This window comes from Electrona antarctica (genome assembly GCF_951216825.1).
Source record: "Electrona antarctica genome assembly, chromosome: 12".
Taxonomy (NCBI): domain Eukaryota; kingdom Metazoa; phylum Chordata; class Actinopteri; order Myctophiformes; family Myctophidae; genus Electrona; species Electrona antarctica.
The window spans coordinates 51565751-51581258 of record NC_136793.1 but is presented as its reverse complement, the minus strand read 5'-3'; the positions used below and the strand labels follow the sequence as shown (position 1 = coordinate 51581258).

Genomic DNA, 15508 nt, shown 5'->3' with positions numbered 1-15508 from the left:
AGGAGAAACTACCCATACATCAGCTTCAGTTTCATAGTGATCCACTTATCCAATATTGTCGGCTCATTTCTTTGGGTCTTCACTTACAATTTCACTTATTGTTTATCCTGTGGAAATTCCACTCCCGATTGGATACAATTGGTATCCCGACCTAAAAATGTATTTTCTGAAAAGCTGGAGAGACTTCGTGTGTGTCTCTCTCTCTCTCTCTCTCTCTCTCTCTCTCTCTCTCTCTCAATTCAATTCAATTCAATTCAATTCAAATTAGCTTTATTGGCATGAGAAAACATACATTTGCATTGCCAAAGCAGAAGTGGAACAAGACGATCAAAATAAAACTCTCTCTCTCTCTCATATATATGTTTGCCTAACTTATCTCTCCTAATGTAATGGTACCACATCAATACAACATGGAATTGTCCAACTACAACAACATATTCTTTAGTTTAGGTTCTGAGACGCTAAATCTCAATTCTCTCTACATGAAAAAGGTTGAATGAAAACCACTCACTGCTATACGGAAAGGTTTATCTCACATTTATTTATTTTTTTCCTTTTTTTTTGTTTGTAATGCTGTGCTTTTGCAGTGCTTCCTTTATACGTCTCTTCCATTGGCCGCTCGCGAATGGATGTTGTTTATCTTGTAAACGATCGGGACGAGAATTTCCAAAAGGCTCCTGTTTGCTGTGTCTGCGCCGTGCAAGATGTAGAGCATCCACAGGAAGAAAATCACTGCAAACAGCAGGAACAATTTGAACTGTGCCGCTCCCTGGACACAGAAAACAAAACGAGACGTATACAAGTCAACCGGGCGGGGAAGGTTTTTACACCCCTATTATAACTATTACACCTCTGACTTAACCCATTTTGACCTGAGATCAGATTCTAAAAATGTCTTCTACATCCTCACGGTTTTCTGAAAAAGCTATGTTTCTATGTCAGTCGTTCTTCGATTTTTCAAAAATAGCAGACCTACAAGCTTGTAGCACGCCACCGAGTGGCGCGCTACGAGCTTGTAGATCTGCTATTTTTCAATAGCTAAAGCATAACATAATGCTAACACCAAAAGGGGTTCCCGGTTCCCGCCCAAAATGGGTTAATTAATTGACTATTACTTTATGTACCAACTAAGCCTGGAAAAGAACAACTGCTGGAAGTGTACCACCAGAATGTTACTTAAGTAAAAGTATCAATACTGCAATATAGAAATAGTCTGTTATAAGTAAAAGTCTGGTACTTTTATACTTTTACTTGAATACTTTTACTTGTAACAGACATTAATGTACTTGTGTAAAAGTACAAAAGTATTGGTATCATTTTTTTTTACTTAAAGTACAAAAAGTATATACAGAATCTCCCATTTCACGTTTTCAAATGTAAAAATCTTTTGAAAATAGCAAATCTACAAGCTCACAATTGTGAGCTCACAATTGTGAGCTTGTAGGGGCGCTGTCTGGCACGACAGCGCCCCTACTGGTACTCATGAGTCACACATGAGTCACACACAAACATAGGTTAACACGAGTCACATAGGTGTCACACGGACACGGACATTGCTGTTCCTTGGAGTGGTTGCACCACTCAAAAATAGCAGATCTACAAGCTCATAGCGCGCCACTCGGTGGCGCGCTATGAGCTTGTAGGTCTGCTATTTTTGAAAAATCGAAGAACGACTGACATAGAAACATAGCTTTTTCAGAAAACCGTCAGGATGTAGAAGACATTTTTAGAATCTGATCTCGGGTCAAAATGGTGTCAATTTGGGGGTCCTTGACATAAAACGGTGTGGGAACAACTGAACCACACAACCCAAGAGAGTGTGGCTATACCTGTTTGTTCTGAGTTAGCCAAGAGTTGAAGCTGTCCAACGTATCAGTCCGACCGTCAATTATTCCCGCACTAGCAATCCTTGCTTCCTGGAGAGGGAAAGAGTTTATTATTACGACATAAGTCCAACAGGGTAAAAGTGAGAGAACATTGTGATAAAAGTGTCCAAAAAGGCAAGCTTGTGGTCCTGTTTTCCCTGCAACCCCTGGCTATACTTGATTCAACTGACCACGTACCTCATCTTTGTCAAATACGTTTTTTATTAAATTATCAGCTTCGGAATATAGCCTTGAAAAGGTAATTCACGCTTTCATTTCATCTCGTTTAGACTTCTGTAATAGCCTATATATATGGCCTCTGCAAAAAAATCCATTTCCCGCCTCCAACTGGTTCAGAATTCAGCTGCAAGACTATAGAGCGTCGCAGTCCCGCCCCCTACCAGGGACCAGGAAATTATTCTCCGTTCATTTTCCTCATAGACATTTCAGAAAGTATTTATTTAAAGACGTTTACGCCGCGGACAAAGCCAGCTCGAGTCGTGACAAATCATGACAACAAACACAATTTTTGGGGCCGAAAAAATAATTAGAAAGAAGAAAAAAACGGCAGGTTACAACACTTTTTTTGTTGTTTTTCTTCTTTGTAATTATTTGTTTGGTCCAAAATATTGTTTGTGTTGTCATGAGTTGTCACGACTCGAGTTGGCTTTGTCCGCGGCGTAACCGTCTTTAAATAAATACTTTCTGAAATGTCTATGGGAAAAATGCATTGGGATTAATTTCCTGGTCCATGGTAGGGGGAGGGACTGTTGCCTAGCTTTGGAGATGCGTCAGAGCTGGATTCCTGAATGGGAAATTCTGGGCACAAGCCCTGCAGGGCCCAAATAGCAGGGTGGCACTGTAGAAAATTAGGCCAATTAAGTCAGAGGCATTCACCCTGGAAATCTTAATTATAGCGGCTCTCATATAATGTTATGTATTGTTACATATACAAATAATTAAGTGGTGAAAGAACATAACCAGCTGATCAGTCAGTCTATCATATTCTAAAGTAAAGGGCCCCAGCACGAAAAGCTACTATAGTGTACCCGCATACGGCCTGTTTTGAAACCGAATATAGCTAAAGTATAACATCATTCTTAAAACGCCAAAAGGGAGAAGGTTGCAATTTTGAAAAAGTGTAAAGTGTGGTTGCCGCAGTCACTTACATAGGCCCCTCCCACTAATGTTTCTAGCCAATTACAATGTCTCGTCAACCTTGTGATCATGCGTAAGTAATTCGGAGGGGATTTATCCCCCCAAAAACATGTTTTTGCAACAATCGGTTACATTTTTCGCATTTGCGGCGCCCCCTATGGATGAAAATGGAATTGCTTTTGGAACTTGGTTGATTGAACCACCCGGGACATGTGATTCAAATTTGGGATGGTTTTAATCGGATAGGTCCGGAGATCATGTGTGCCGATTTGTGTGAGATTTGGACAAAATCTGTAGGAGGAGGAGCCAAAAGTGTGTTTTGGAGAAAATTCAAATTTGCAGGATTTTTTTCCCTGACGAAAATGGGCGTGGCCTATATGTGGAAATGCATCATGACCCAAGGAATCCATGGAAAAATAAATTTAGATTTGACTACTTACGGTTCAAGAGTTATAGGGAAAAACGCAAAGTGGGCTGTAATAGCGCCACCATGAGGCCGACAGATGTAATTCCATTTCAATTAATTTTCATAATTATTATGAACCTCCCCCCAAGTCTTGTAAATATGGCGTCTCCAAGGGAAAAAAATACTTAAATTTAGTCTTCGATTTCCCCATTATAAGTCTATGGATAACTAATTAATTAATATCAATTAAACTATACAACGGATCTCTTAGCAAAATACAAGCACACGATTCCCGATGAAGCCGGTCGATTTGACATATGGCTCGAGTGTGCGCAGCAAAAACTGGGAGGAGTAGTGCGGCAAAGTATCCAAATGTACAATAACAATAGTGTGGTTGCCCTGTTAGGGCAACCACACTAAGAAAGCCACAAAAAAAACATAAAAAAAAAAAAAAAGATTTTAAAATCTTATTGATAACTTTTAAAGCCTGGCAGGGATTGGCTCCCAGCTACATTAACCCACTTAGTCCTGAGGCCGATAATTTTTTTTTTGGAGTTTTCTGAAAAACCCATGTTCTGAAACATTTTCATGTCAAGGACCGCCTAAAATATATGTACTAGGCTGCCGACCCCCCCCCCCCCCCCCCATCTGAAAATATGTTATAGGGCGGCGGTGGCTCAGGGGTAGAGTGTCTGGACTGTAACCGTAAGGTTGCCAGTTCGAACCCTGGCTCCCCCAGAGTTACTGTCGAAGTGTCCTTGAGCAAGACATTGAACCCCTAATTGCTCCCGATGTGCTAGTTGGTGCCTTGCATGGTTTCCGCTGCCATCGGTGTATGAATGGGTGAATGTAATGCACAATCTCTGTAAAGCGCCTTGGATAAAGGCGCTATATAAATGCACCATTTACCATTTATGTTGTTCCATTGACCCCCACAGAAGTAAGGCTTTTGAGTTAAAAACGTTCGCTTTGTAAGAATATAATATTCAAAGATTTGCGCCCACATTTTCACGATTTTTCAAAAATAGCAGACCTACAAGTTCATAGCGCGGCACTCGGTGCCGCGCTATGAGCTTGTAGATCTGCTGTTTTTCAATAGCTAAAGTAGAACAGAATGGTTAAAGCCTCGCTCCTCTTGCAGTCCGGGCGGCACCCACGCTGTGGAATGCCCTATACCTGAGGAGCTGAGGCGAAATCAGCGTCTTCGTTCAAATCGCCTCTACAAACATTATCTCTATGTTAAAGCGCTATCTTCGCGGCTTCTGCCTTTTTGTTTGAAGCCATTTTGACCTGAGATCAAATTCTAAAAATGTCTTCTAAATCCTGACAGTTTTCTGAAAAAAAGCTGTTTCTACGTCAGTCGTTCTTCGATTTTTCAAAAATAGCAGATCTATAAGTTAATAGCGCGGCACCGAGTGCCGCACTATGAGCTTGTAGATCTGCTATTTTTCAATAGCTAAAGCATAACATAATGCTAACACAAAGGTTATTTTCTGTTTGTTGTTTTTGCTTACCCTTTGATTTCCTTGTGTTGATTTATGTATGTTGTTTTAACTTGTATTGTTATTAAAGCACTTTGTAACTGTGTTTGGAAAAGTGCTATATAAGTCAAATTCATTATCATTATCAAATTATTATACAATTGGTACAGTATACATTGTTTTTTTCCTTTTTTATGAAAAACAAAAAGAAGAAAGGAAAGGAAAAAATCCCTCCTGAAATACTGTCATGTAAAACAACATCTGAAATGATGATGCTATACAGTCAACCACATCCGTGGTATACTGTGTATTTGTGTGCTTCTACTCAAGTAACGGACAAGGGGCAGCCAAACCTTATCAAATTGTCCTTTGACAAGTACCTTATTCTCTATTTGCCGATGGGATTCTCAGATTGCTCTCAAAATGAAGCGGTACTAATCATTTCATTTAGCCGATGTTTAAATGCAGGAGCCTCCTCCTTTTTTCCAGTGCGTCAAAATGAACCGTACCGTACCTCATCTTTGGAGTTAACCGCGTCGGCCTTCTGGTCTACGTTAGGGTCTGTTGTGTCGCTAGCGTCCATGTTGTAGCGGCGGTCGATGGGTCGATATGGTGCGCTCCCCTCCATCATGGTCTGGATCCCAAGGTGAACCTTGTGGCTGTGTTGACAGTGACTGAGTTTAGGTGGCTGTTGTGGTGACAAACAGTGGCTGCCTGGCACAGTTTCGACAAACAGGTTTTATCATTCAGGATGTGGCTTTTGGGGCTTATAGCAGCTACCTATAGCAAACAAAAAGGTAGTGGCGCTCGCCAGTATTGGGGAGGTGCTGCCCGCAGGAGACACAACTTGGGCAAAGAAAGAAAAGAGGCCGCACAGCTCGTAGTCACGATGCTAGAAACTTGTATTGAACCGATGTTTCGCCAAACAGGAGGCCGCCTTCAGGGTATGGAGCAGCTAGCTAGCTGCCATAACACACCCATACATGCCCGCTGGCTAATTCACTCGCAGAACCGGAATGGTTGGTAAGGGACGGACACCTCCAAGGCCAGCCGGCTTGACGTCAATAGGCTCCTTGCATAGCAGCCATGTTTGAAAGGAATTGGGGCCTCTTCCTTGCTGCCTTCACATGTGTTACCAATGAAGGCTAATTATAAGAGATGCTGTGCTGGGGGTGAATCATTGGTACCATTTAAGTTAAACGATGCCTTTACCTGAAGACATGCATACAATATTTAGCTGTAAATCGGAAACCTCCCTTCATAATAAACTGTTCTTTGCAAGGGAACTTACTACATGTTTCTAAATAGCATTAAGATTACTATGTGAATTTGGCATGCAAAATCACCAGAATCTACAATTTAGAAAAATGGAACTGGGCAACTGGGGAAAAAATGAATAGTTAACTCATTTAGACCTGACATCGAAATGAAAAAAAAAAAGTATTTTGAAAGAAAAGAAATAGCAGACCTACAAGCTTGTGGCGTGCTATGAGCTTGTAGATCTGCTATTTTTCAATAGCTAAAGTATAACGATGCTTAGTTAAAACACCAAAAGGGGTTCCCGTCCAGAATGGGTTAATTGAACCCTAGCACCTCTATTCTGGGAATTTCATAGTAGGTGAACATTTGGCAAACAAAAATAAATAGGTGAATATTTGGCAAAAAATTTACCTACAACACAATGCATGTGAGATGATCGACTATTTCCATTGAAGAGTGTTGGTGTACAGGGAATAAAGTAGGGGGCCAAAGATGGACCCCTGGGGGATCCCAGTCAATGAAGCATATGTGTATGTTTTAAGTGTTTTAAAAGTGGATTTTGAAGGGATCAATCTTCCACTAAACAAACGTTGATGAGATCCGTTTGACTCTTTCACAGAACGTAACTCTACAGCTCCTGAGCGGCAGCACAGGGCAACGCTCCTCGCGACGGAGCACCAACGAAGAAGACGACGACGACGAGGAAGAGGAGGAGGAGGAGGAGGAGGAGGAGGAGGAAGAGGACGAGAGCACGGCGAACCACCACGGCGAGGAGAGGGCTCCGGGGAACGCGCTGCTGCACGTGAACGGCAAGGAGGAAGCGGAGGAACAGTCCAGTCAGCCCAGAGAGGCCTGGGCTGAGGCGGAGGCACGACCCAGCAGTGATGTGGCCGCGGAGGAGGAGGAAGTAGCAGCAGCAGCGGAGGAGACTGAGTGTGAGATGCAGAGCCAATCGGAGGGCACAGAGGTCACCCATCATCCCCCAGCATGCCCGGCGGCGGCGGCTGCCCAGCCAGAGATGGTGGAGGAGGAGGAGGAGGAGGCGGCGGCAGCGACCGGCGGCCAGGTACAGGAAGTATAGGGCTGCAACTCGAAACGATTACTTTCTTAGCGATTAATTTAAAATAAATTTCAATCGATTAAAGTCTGATTAACCACTCGCATACTTATGTTTATACTTGGTTGTACAATACTGTCGCACAAGAATTGGCAATCTACAAGCTCACGTCTCCCATTGCTACCTGTTTCGAGCTTGTTTCCGCTATTTGTAAAAAGATTTGAGAGGGGGAGGGGGGGAGGCTACATTTATTTATTTTTTATAATCCGTTTTTAATCAATAAGTACAATTAACTGTTGCACCCCTAACAGGAAGTGCCTTCTGCGGCGGAACCACCTTCCCACCCGCACAAAGAACACAACGCCCATCTTTCTACGGCGGTGTCGGCTGGCGACGGACGGCCCGGCGAGGAGGAGGAGGAGGAGGAGGAGGAGGAGGAGGAGGAGGAGGGCACCACGACCTCTGAGACGGAGTCCGACGCATCGGCTGAACCGGCCGGGGTCCACAAAGGCGACGGGGTGGAGGTGAAAGGCCCTCTAGGGGTCCACAAAGACGAAGGGGTGGAGGTGAAAGGGCCTCTAGGGGAGCAGAGGGTCGATGTGAAAGGCCCTCTAGGGGGGGAGCACGTCGTGACGACTCCCAAAGTCACAGCCGGGCCCCCGACCCAACCTCCGCCTCCACCCAGTCCACTGCAGGAGAGGAGCACAGACAAGGTCACAAGGTGAGTCCTGCACGACCCCCCCCCCCCCCCCCAGCAACCATATTCTGGGGGGGAGCCAAAAATAGCCGATCTACACACCGTTTTTTTTGACTTGACTGAACAAATCTGTCTTAAGTACAGCGGTCCAGTTGACAAAGTCTACAACCGTTTTGAAGTGTGATGCCCAATGTTTTTAAGTCTGTTCATCCCTCCCTAATAATAATTGCATGAAATCCTGCTAAAATTCACTGTCTTGAAATCATGCGTTTCATTCCCCGTCATGTTGTTGTTGTTTTTTTTTTGTTTCTCTCTTCTTTCAGTTCATTCGTTTGGTTCTCTTTCTGTTCTCTGTTCCTCGCCACCTTTCTGTCTTTCTCTTTACTCCCTAACCTCCTTAACGCACACTCATCTTTTTAACCTCACCAACCACCTCTCTCTCTCTCTCTCTCTCTCTCTCTCTCACTCATTTCCATCTCTCCATCATCCATCCTTGTTTCATCTCCTTTCCCTTGCCCCCCCCCCCCTCCCCACCCCACACACACACACCTACCTACTCACCCTCCCTGTGTGATACTATGCTCTCAGTCTGACTGAGGGGGTAGGGAAGGAAAATGGAGAGGAGCCATTTTTCGCGAACACCACCACCAACACCACCACCACCACCACCACCAGCGCTGCTGCTGTCAAACTCCCGCCGGCACCACCCGCTGAGGAGGATGAGGAGGAGGAGGAGGAGCTGGTGAGGAAGGCTCCGTACAGGGCTTCTACACGCAGTGGTTCTCAAGCGTTTTAATGTCAAGGACCTCCAGTTTGACACGCGTTAGGCCACAGACCATTTTCTATCACTCTGGGACTACAATCTATAAGTATACAATAGTTTTGAGAGTGTACAACTTGGACCAATGGTTCCATTTGTACCCCCGGAATTGCAGTCCCATTACTCCCCTAAAAATAAATAAATATATATATATATATATATATACAAATATATATATTTTTAAATGGCATATTTAGAAGCTTATTGATCAGCAGTTTTCCCATCAAATGGGTTAAAACGACAGATATTTATTATATATTAACTGTTTTTGCCGGGGACCCCCTGGAACCCCCTCATGGACCCCTGGGGGATCCCTGTACCCCGCTTTTGAGAACCACTGATCTACAGATTTCAGCAACCTGCTTTAAACCCCCCCCCCCCCCCCCCCAAACTCCCTGTGTTAACGACCGCCGGTGTTGTCTTGTGTTAATTTGTAGATTTGCTTGTTGCTCTCATTGTTTTCATTGATTATCTGTAATGATCACTTGTTTTGCCTCGCGTCATTTATTAGCAGAAAAAGGTACAGTTAACTGGCAAATCAAAAGTGAGTTTGTTTCAGTATAATTTGTCATCGCTCCCTTGCTGAGTGGTCGCTTTATTTGTGGTCGCTTTATTTGTGCAGTAACGTGTGCGTTTTAGATTTAACGTGAAGCTATTGTCACTCCCGGATAGATCGTTTTGATCACAGTAGAGCAGCGGGTTTACCGTTGATCTGTGTTCTGGCTCAAAAACCCATTTTGACCTGACAGCTACATCCTACATCCTACATCCTACATCCTACATCCTGACAGCTTTCTGAAAAAGCTATGTTTGTATGTCAGTCGTTCTTCGATTTAAAAAAAATAGCAGACCTACAAGCTCGTAGCGCGCCACTCGGTGGCGCGCTATGAGCTTGTAGATCTGCTATTTTTCAATAGCTAAAGCACAACATAATGCTAACACCAAAAGGGGTTCCCGCCCAAAATGGGTTAATCAATGGAACCAACATAGTGTGCTTATTGGTATCACGATGAAAACACTTTTTTTTTCTTTTCCCCCCCAACGTTATAAAGAATAGAAGTAACATGTCTAATTATATTTTTTTGAGGAAGAGAAAATAGTCTGCAACACGCTGTTTTTTTTTTTCCTTCCTGTATTGCCGTTTGTCCATCACCTTGGCTATAGTGGATGTGCATGCACTATCGCATCCTTATTATATATTTTTTACATTCATTCTTTAACCCATTAAAAGACAGATTCTACAAAAGCCTTCTAAATCCTAAACGTTTTCTGAAATACCTATGTTGCTATTTATCGTTGCTGTCGGGCAGAAACCTTATCTCCATATTTTAGCCCTACAGTTGGGTGCCACCGATATTGTCCCTTATCATTTGACCCATTTAGGCCTGACCTAAACATTTTAAAAAATCCTTCTAAATCCTCCAGTTTTCTGAAATAAATATTTTCACGATTTTTCAAAAATAGCAGACCTACAAGCTCATAGCTCATGAGCTTGTAGATCTGCTATTTTTCAATAGCTAAATTATAACACAATGTTTAAAACACCAAAAGGGGTTCCCGCCCAAAATGGGTTAACTGTCCTTTTGCGCAGATCACGCAAACCTCAGCAAAAAGAAAAGGACAATATCGATGGCCTCCAACTGTAGAAGCTTGAAATGCATGTTTTGAGCTTTGTGGATCTGCTACTGTTGCTACAGGTATCATTTCTGTCCACCCGACAAACGATATATAACCCATATATTCAGGACGGGAATCCCTTTTGGTGTTATAAGCATTAAAACTTAAAAAAAAAACCTTCGGTGAGGCCTTTAGGAGGGCCATTCGAGCCGAAAGCGGAGCCTGCAGTACTACCGTTGCCCAGCGGTGGAGCCTGCAGAACCATTGCGGCTCAAGAATCCCCCACTCCTGAATGAAGTGTCTGGTGCTGGGAGTCTGGTGCAACGCACAAGCTGTACTCCTGGTGAGAGCAGGAGTGGACCTGGTGAGACGTAGGAGGGGCCCGGAGTCGACCCACAGAGCCTAGTCCCTCCACTTGCCAGAATTGTGCCTCCCAGTCCCGGCAGAGTAGTTCCGGAGTGGTCCAAACGGATTGTGTGGCCCTGGTCTTTCCCTAGTGGGGTCTGATCGAGGGTAGCTACTGGGACGTAAGTCGGGACTTGATCTGGGTCACCCGAGTGAGGGGTATGATGTTTGCGAGACCCGAAACCCTGATGACCTTGGGATACATCACTGAGGATACATCCCAGGTGCATCCATGCAATGTATTTTCGTTCTAGCTATTGAAAAATGGCAGATCTACAAGCTCATACCGTGCGCAGCACTACAAGCTTATAGATCTGCTATTTTTGAAAAATCGTGAAAATGTGGCACAAATCTTTGAATATATTCCCTGGAACAACATATTTGGTGTCCTTGACATGAAATATATCAGAAAGAATGTCAGAATTTAAGAAGACATTTTGCAGAATCTGGTCTCAGTCCTAAATGGGTTAAATATAGCTCAAATCTAAAATGGCACAGATGCTTTTAATGGGTTATGTTATGTTGTCATTAAAGTCTTTGGGGTGTTTTGCCAAATTAACCCATTCAGGGCGGGAACCCCTTTTGGTGTTTTAAACATTGTTATAATTTAGCTATTGAAAAATAGCAGATCTACAGGTCTGCTATTTTTGAAAAATCGTGAAAATATTTATTTCAGAAAACTGGAAGATTTAGAAGATTTTTTTTTTTTTTAATTTCGATGTCGGGCCTGAATGGGTTAACCTGGGTGGCCCAGTTTGCAAACACCCCACAGGTCGCTAATCGCTGCTGCAACAGCGCCATCTGATGACGGGACTTGGCATTGAATCACCATTGCCGCTAGTTAACCGTAAGGTGTGTGTGTGTGTGTGTGTGTGGTGTTGGCTTACAGAGCATGAAGGGGCGTCCTCCCCCCGCCCCTCTGTTCGGAGAGGACGACGAGGACGACGACGACGGTCTCGACTGGCTCGGTTGACGTCGAGCCGACCGGAAGCATGAAGAAAATGTCTACATTATGAATGTTTCCCGGTGGGACGGCCCCTTATATTACGCAGGACCGTATTAAGGACGTACCCTGGCACCCATACCTACCTGATCCAGTGAAAATGACAAGGGGGAGGTGGGTGGGGTCCTTCCTATAACTGCACTTGACACAGAGGGGGAGGGAGGAGGGGGGGAGTTGTGGAAACCGTGAGTATGCGCTGTTTTAACCCATTCTGACCTGAGATCAGATTCTAAAAATGTCTTCTACACCCCGACGGTTTTCTGGAAAAGCTATGTTTCTATGTAGGTCGTCAGTCAGTCAGTCGATTTTTCAAAAAATAGCAGACCTCGAGTGGCACGCTACGAGCTTGTAGATTAGCTATTTTTCAATAGCTAAAGCATAACATAATGCTAACACCAAAAGGGGTTCCCGCCCCAGAATGGGTTAAGAACATCTCGACTGGGGACAGCTTACTGCTAAAGCTGTGTGGAGTGGAGGATGTGTTGTCCTTTCCGTCGCTATGAATTTCCGATTAGACCGACGGCTCCATCCGTGTTCCACGGTGGAATTGGACCCCATTTTGAAGAGTTATTTTCCCAAAATGTTTCTATAGTAATGGCCATTTCCCAAAGCAAATGGTTCACTTCTGTCTTTCACACACCGTCGGATTTAGACTCATAAGGGTACATTTAGGACCCCTCCCCCTAAAGGAACCCAGAGAGTCTCTGGAATCCACTTTGAGAACCGCTGTCCCCAAAGTACATCATGTCAAAACAATCCATGTTGTTCGTCACTAGACCACGAATGACCTACTAACCTTTTTGATTTCGTTTTTTAATTTTCCCTCGTGTCGTTTTTGTTTAAGTGTAGTTGTCATTTCCAAAGTTATGAATGTTTCATTTGGAAAGGAACTCTTCTGTCTATTTTTAATGTTACTGTTTAAAGCTGCGATCCATAACTTTTAACCACTTGGAAGAACCTCAGCATGCCCCCCCCCCCCCCCCCCAAAAGAAAAGTAAGGGGCAGATCCACAATCTAGATCGCCAATGTTTGGCGAACAGATTTGGTGTAGACGTGGAAAAAGAGTGTAATTGTAACTCAAGCCGTTTCACTAAGACTAAAGGGTTTAACCCATTTAGGCCTGACCTCGAAATTAAAAAAAAATCTTCTAAATCCTCCAGTTTTCTGAAATAAATATTTTCACGATTTGTCAAAAATAGCAGATCTACAAGCTCGTAGCGCGCCACTCGGTGGCGCGCTATGAGCTTGTAGATCTGCTATTTTTCAATGGCTAAATTATAACATGTTTAAAACGCCAAAAGGGGTTCCCGCCCAAAATGGGTAAAGTGGTTCATGTCCTACCCTAGGGTTGGGACCTTAGGGTATATATGAATAGAGACGGCACCCGAGTTCTCCTCCCATCCACTTGCATTAAGTTGCTCTAAAGCGCATGAGGCGATTTCACTCCTCTTTCCGGGTAGGAACAGAGTGCATTCTGGGATGGATTGGGCCCAAACACATGAACGCGCTGCCGTTGACTATCATTGCACGCGTTCATGTGCGCTCACGTATGAAACGGCGTTCACGTGTCATCGTGAACGTGCACAATGATAGTCAACAGACCAGCACGTTCATGTGTTTGGGCCCACGCAATACCAAATCCGGGTGCCGTCTCTATTCATATATACTCTAAGGTTGGGACCAAAGACTATTAAATGAGGACAGGAAGCGAAGACCGTACGGTGGACTCCATGTTGCTCCCTGGAAGGAAAGAAACATGAACGCAGAAGTGTTGGCTGCATATACCATTGCGCATGTTTCTTTCCTTCCAGGGAGCAACATGGAGTCCACCGTATACGTACGGTCTTCGCTTCCTAACCTCTTTTAGTTCACCTTGGTTGGGACCCGGGAACCGCTTCTTTTGCAGACCCGGTTGATTTTGAAGAACCGGAGTCTGTTCCATTGTATTTGGAGCTGTTTCTGGAACCGGTTTTTTTAAGAGCTCTGGTATGTAGACGTCTGCTATACAATTACCAATACAAAAAGTATTTGTTGACGTGGTTCTCAAACGTTTTAATTTCACTCAGAACTGAGTTACAGTCCTGTTGTAGGGGTCCATTTGGAACCCCCTATAGGAATCGTTAGAGAACCGTTGAGAAGGAATCGTTGAAATCCTAAAGTTTCCCAAACCCTAGTCCTACCTGCCCTGGGATTCCATCGCAGGTGGCTGTGCAAGTGCAAGTGTGCAAGAAAAATAGCAGATCTACAAGCTCATAGCGCGCCACTCGGTGGCGCGCTACGAGCTTGTAGGTCTGCTATTTTTGACAAATCGTGAAAATATTTATTTCAGAAAACTGGAGGATTTAGAAGATTTTTTTTTTAATTTCGAGGTCAAGTGCCCAAATCTTTAGCGGAGCTATAATGGAAAGCACGTTGGGGGGGGGGGGGGGGGGGAGGCGAGTCGTTTCTGTTGGACTTTCATTAAATATCTTCTTCTCACAGTAGTGGTCCTACTGGTTGTGGACCAACTATATTAGTCACTGCAGTGGTGTTGGTTATAAATAAATTGTTTAAAATGTATTATTCACTTTTTTTTTTTTTTTTAATGAAAGTTGTGGATGGCAGCTTTGATTCGGTGGTCTTTTGGGCCATGCCATGTCTGTAATTATTACTATAGCAGATTTTTAAAATTATATACTGTAGCAAATTGTTTATTTATCCGAATGGATGCGGTATGTTTCCCCGGTTGTCTGTCTGTCTCTGTCTGGTTTGAGAATGTATTGTAATAAATAAATGGCTTCAGCCAACTGTTAGCTTGCTGCTTCAAACCCATAATCCTTTACACTTTTTTTTTTTTGGCTAACAATTTCATTTGAGAAAATAAATGGCGTTAAATTACCTGTGACATCATTGTGTGTGTGTGTGTGTGTGTGTGTGTGTGTGTGTGTGTGTGTGTGTGTGTGTGTGTGTGTGTGTGTGTGTGTGTGTGTGTGTGTGTGTGTGTGTGTGTGTGTGTGTGTGTGTGTGTGTGTGTGTGTGTGTGTGTGTGTGTGTGTGTGACCACCACTGGTAGTACAGTCACTGGAAGGGGGTATCATGCACCCCCCGGAATTATACTTCTAATCAGTGTTTTCTTTTTGGAAAAAATGTGCTGAAAATGATGAGCTATGATAAAAAGTTGTCAAAATGTCCCACCTACCTCAAAACCCCCTTTTTGGTATATGGCTCTGGCGAAATTGTGTAAAGGCAAATATTAATTCACTAAAATTACATAAATAGACATGGTGGTCTGAAATTGGTCATGGAGTATCTTGACACATAGGGGTAAGTAGCAGAACAGGATTTGGTTGGTTGCTACCATTATATTCTTAAATATGACCCACATCATCCTCAGAAACACCAACAAATATGGTGTCCGCTTGACTAATAACAACAAAGATGGTTATTTTCCAACACATTATGGTGAGTATCACTGCCTCACTTGTATATAGAAAACTTCTCATATCCCTAAGCTTCAATTTGAGCCCAAGATAACCTTTCTATCTTGTAAATTACTCTTTCTGTAGCCAAAATTCTGAACTATTCCTCAAATCGGTGAAAATTGTATATTCAGTCAGTATCAGCTATACATTTGGAATAAATGAATGAATGACTGAGTTTGAACTCACTCCACATCATGGAATAATTCTTACTTGAATAAGCTATGTTAAAAAGTTTGCAAAGTGTCCCATCTACCATTTTTATGCAAATGAGTGCCTCC

General features: G+C 43.4%; 2 protein-coding genes and 1 long non-coding RNA gene across 5 annotated transcripts in view; 2 read left to right on the top strand and 1 right to left on the bottom strand.

Moving 5' to 3' along the window:
• fkbp15b (FKBP prolyl isomerase family member 15b) overlaps positions 1 to 11868 on the top strand; it is a 63735-nt gene extending 51867 nt beyond the window's left edge. For 2 of the 3 annotated variants that reach the window (XM_079517353.1, XM_079517351.1), the window contains exons 27-30: positions 6790 to 7236; positions 7539 to 7948; positions 8513 to 8666; positions 11656 to 11868. In XM_079517353.1, the coding sequence (XP_079373479.1) occupies positions 6790 to 7236; positions 7539 to 7948; positions 8513 to 8666; positions 11656 to 11739 (1095 nt within the window). In that variant the 3' untranslated portion in view covers positions 11740 to 11868. Of the gene's footprint in view, positions 1 to 6789; positions 7237 to 7538; positions 7949 to 8247; positions 8667 to 11655 lie in introns of those variants that run through there. The other variant, XM_079517352.1, reaches the window with a different exon arrangement.
• On the bottom strand, positions 521 to 6001 carry LOC306934705 (uncharacterized protein). Its single transcript, XM_079517398.1, has 3 exons — positions 5425 to 6001; positions 1830 to 1916; positions 521 to 769 (listed from the first exon to the last, which is right to left on the bottom strand). Exons 1-3 carry the CDS (start codon positions 5539 to 5541, stop codon positions 596 to 598), a joined length of 378 nt encoding a protein of 125 aa, XP_079373524.1. The 5' UTR covers positions 5542 to 6001; the 3' UTR covers positions 521 to 595.
• Positions 11869 to 11953: 85 nt separating the features above from the next.
• On the top strand, positions 11954 to 14561 carry LOC306933409. Its single transcript, XR_013791223.1, has 2 exons — positions 11954 to 13989; positions 14059 to 14561. It is a non-coding gene; the product is annotated as an uncharacterized lncRNA (long non-coding RNA).
• Positions 14562 to 15508: the final 947 nt, after the last annotated feature.

Coding starts and splice junctions, on each gene's coding strand:
- LOC306934705 (XM_079517398.1), bottom strand. CDS start 5,541: ATGATGGAGGGGAGCGCACCATATCGACCCATCGACCGCCGCTACAAC. Junction 1,917..5,424: donor CGGTTAACTCCAAAGATGAG/GTACGGTACGGT, acceptor TTCCCTCTCCAG/GAAGCAAGGATTGCTAGTGC. Junction 770..1,829: donor GGCTAACTCAGAACAAACAG/GTATAGCCACAC, acceptor TTCTGTGTCCAG/GGAGCGGCACAGTTCAAATT.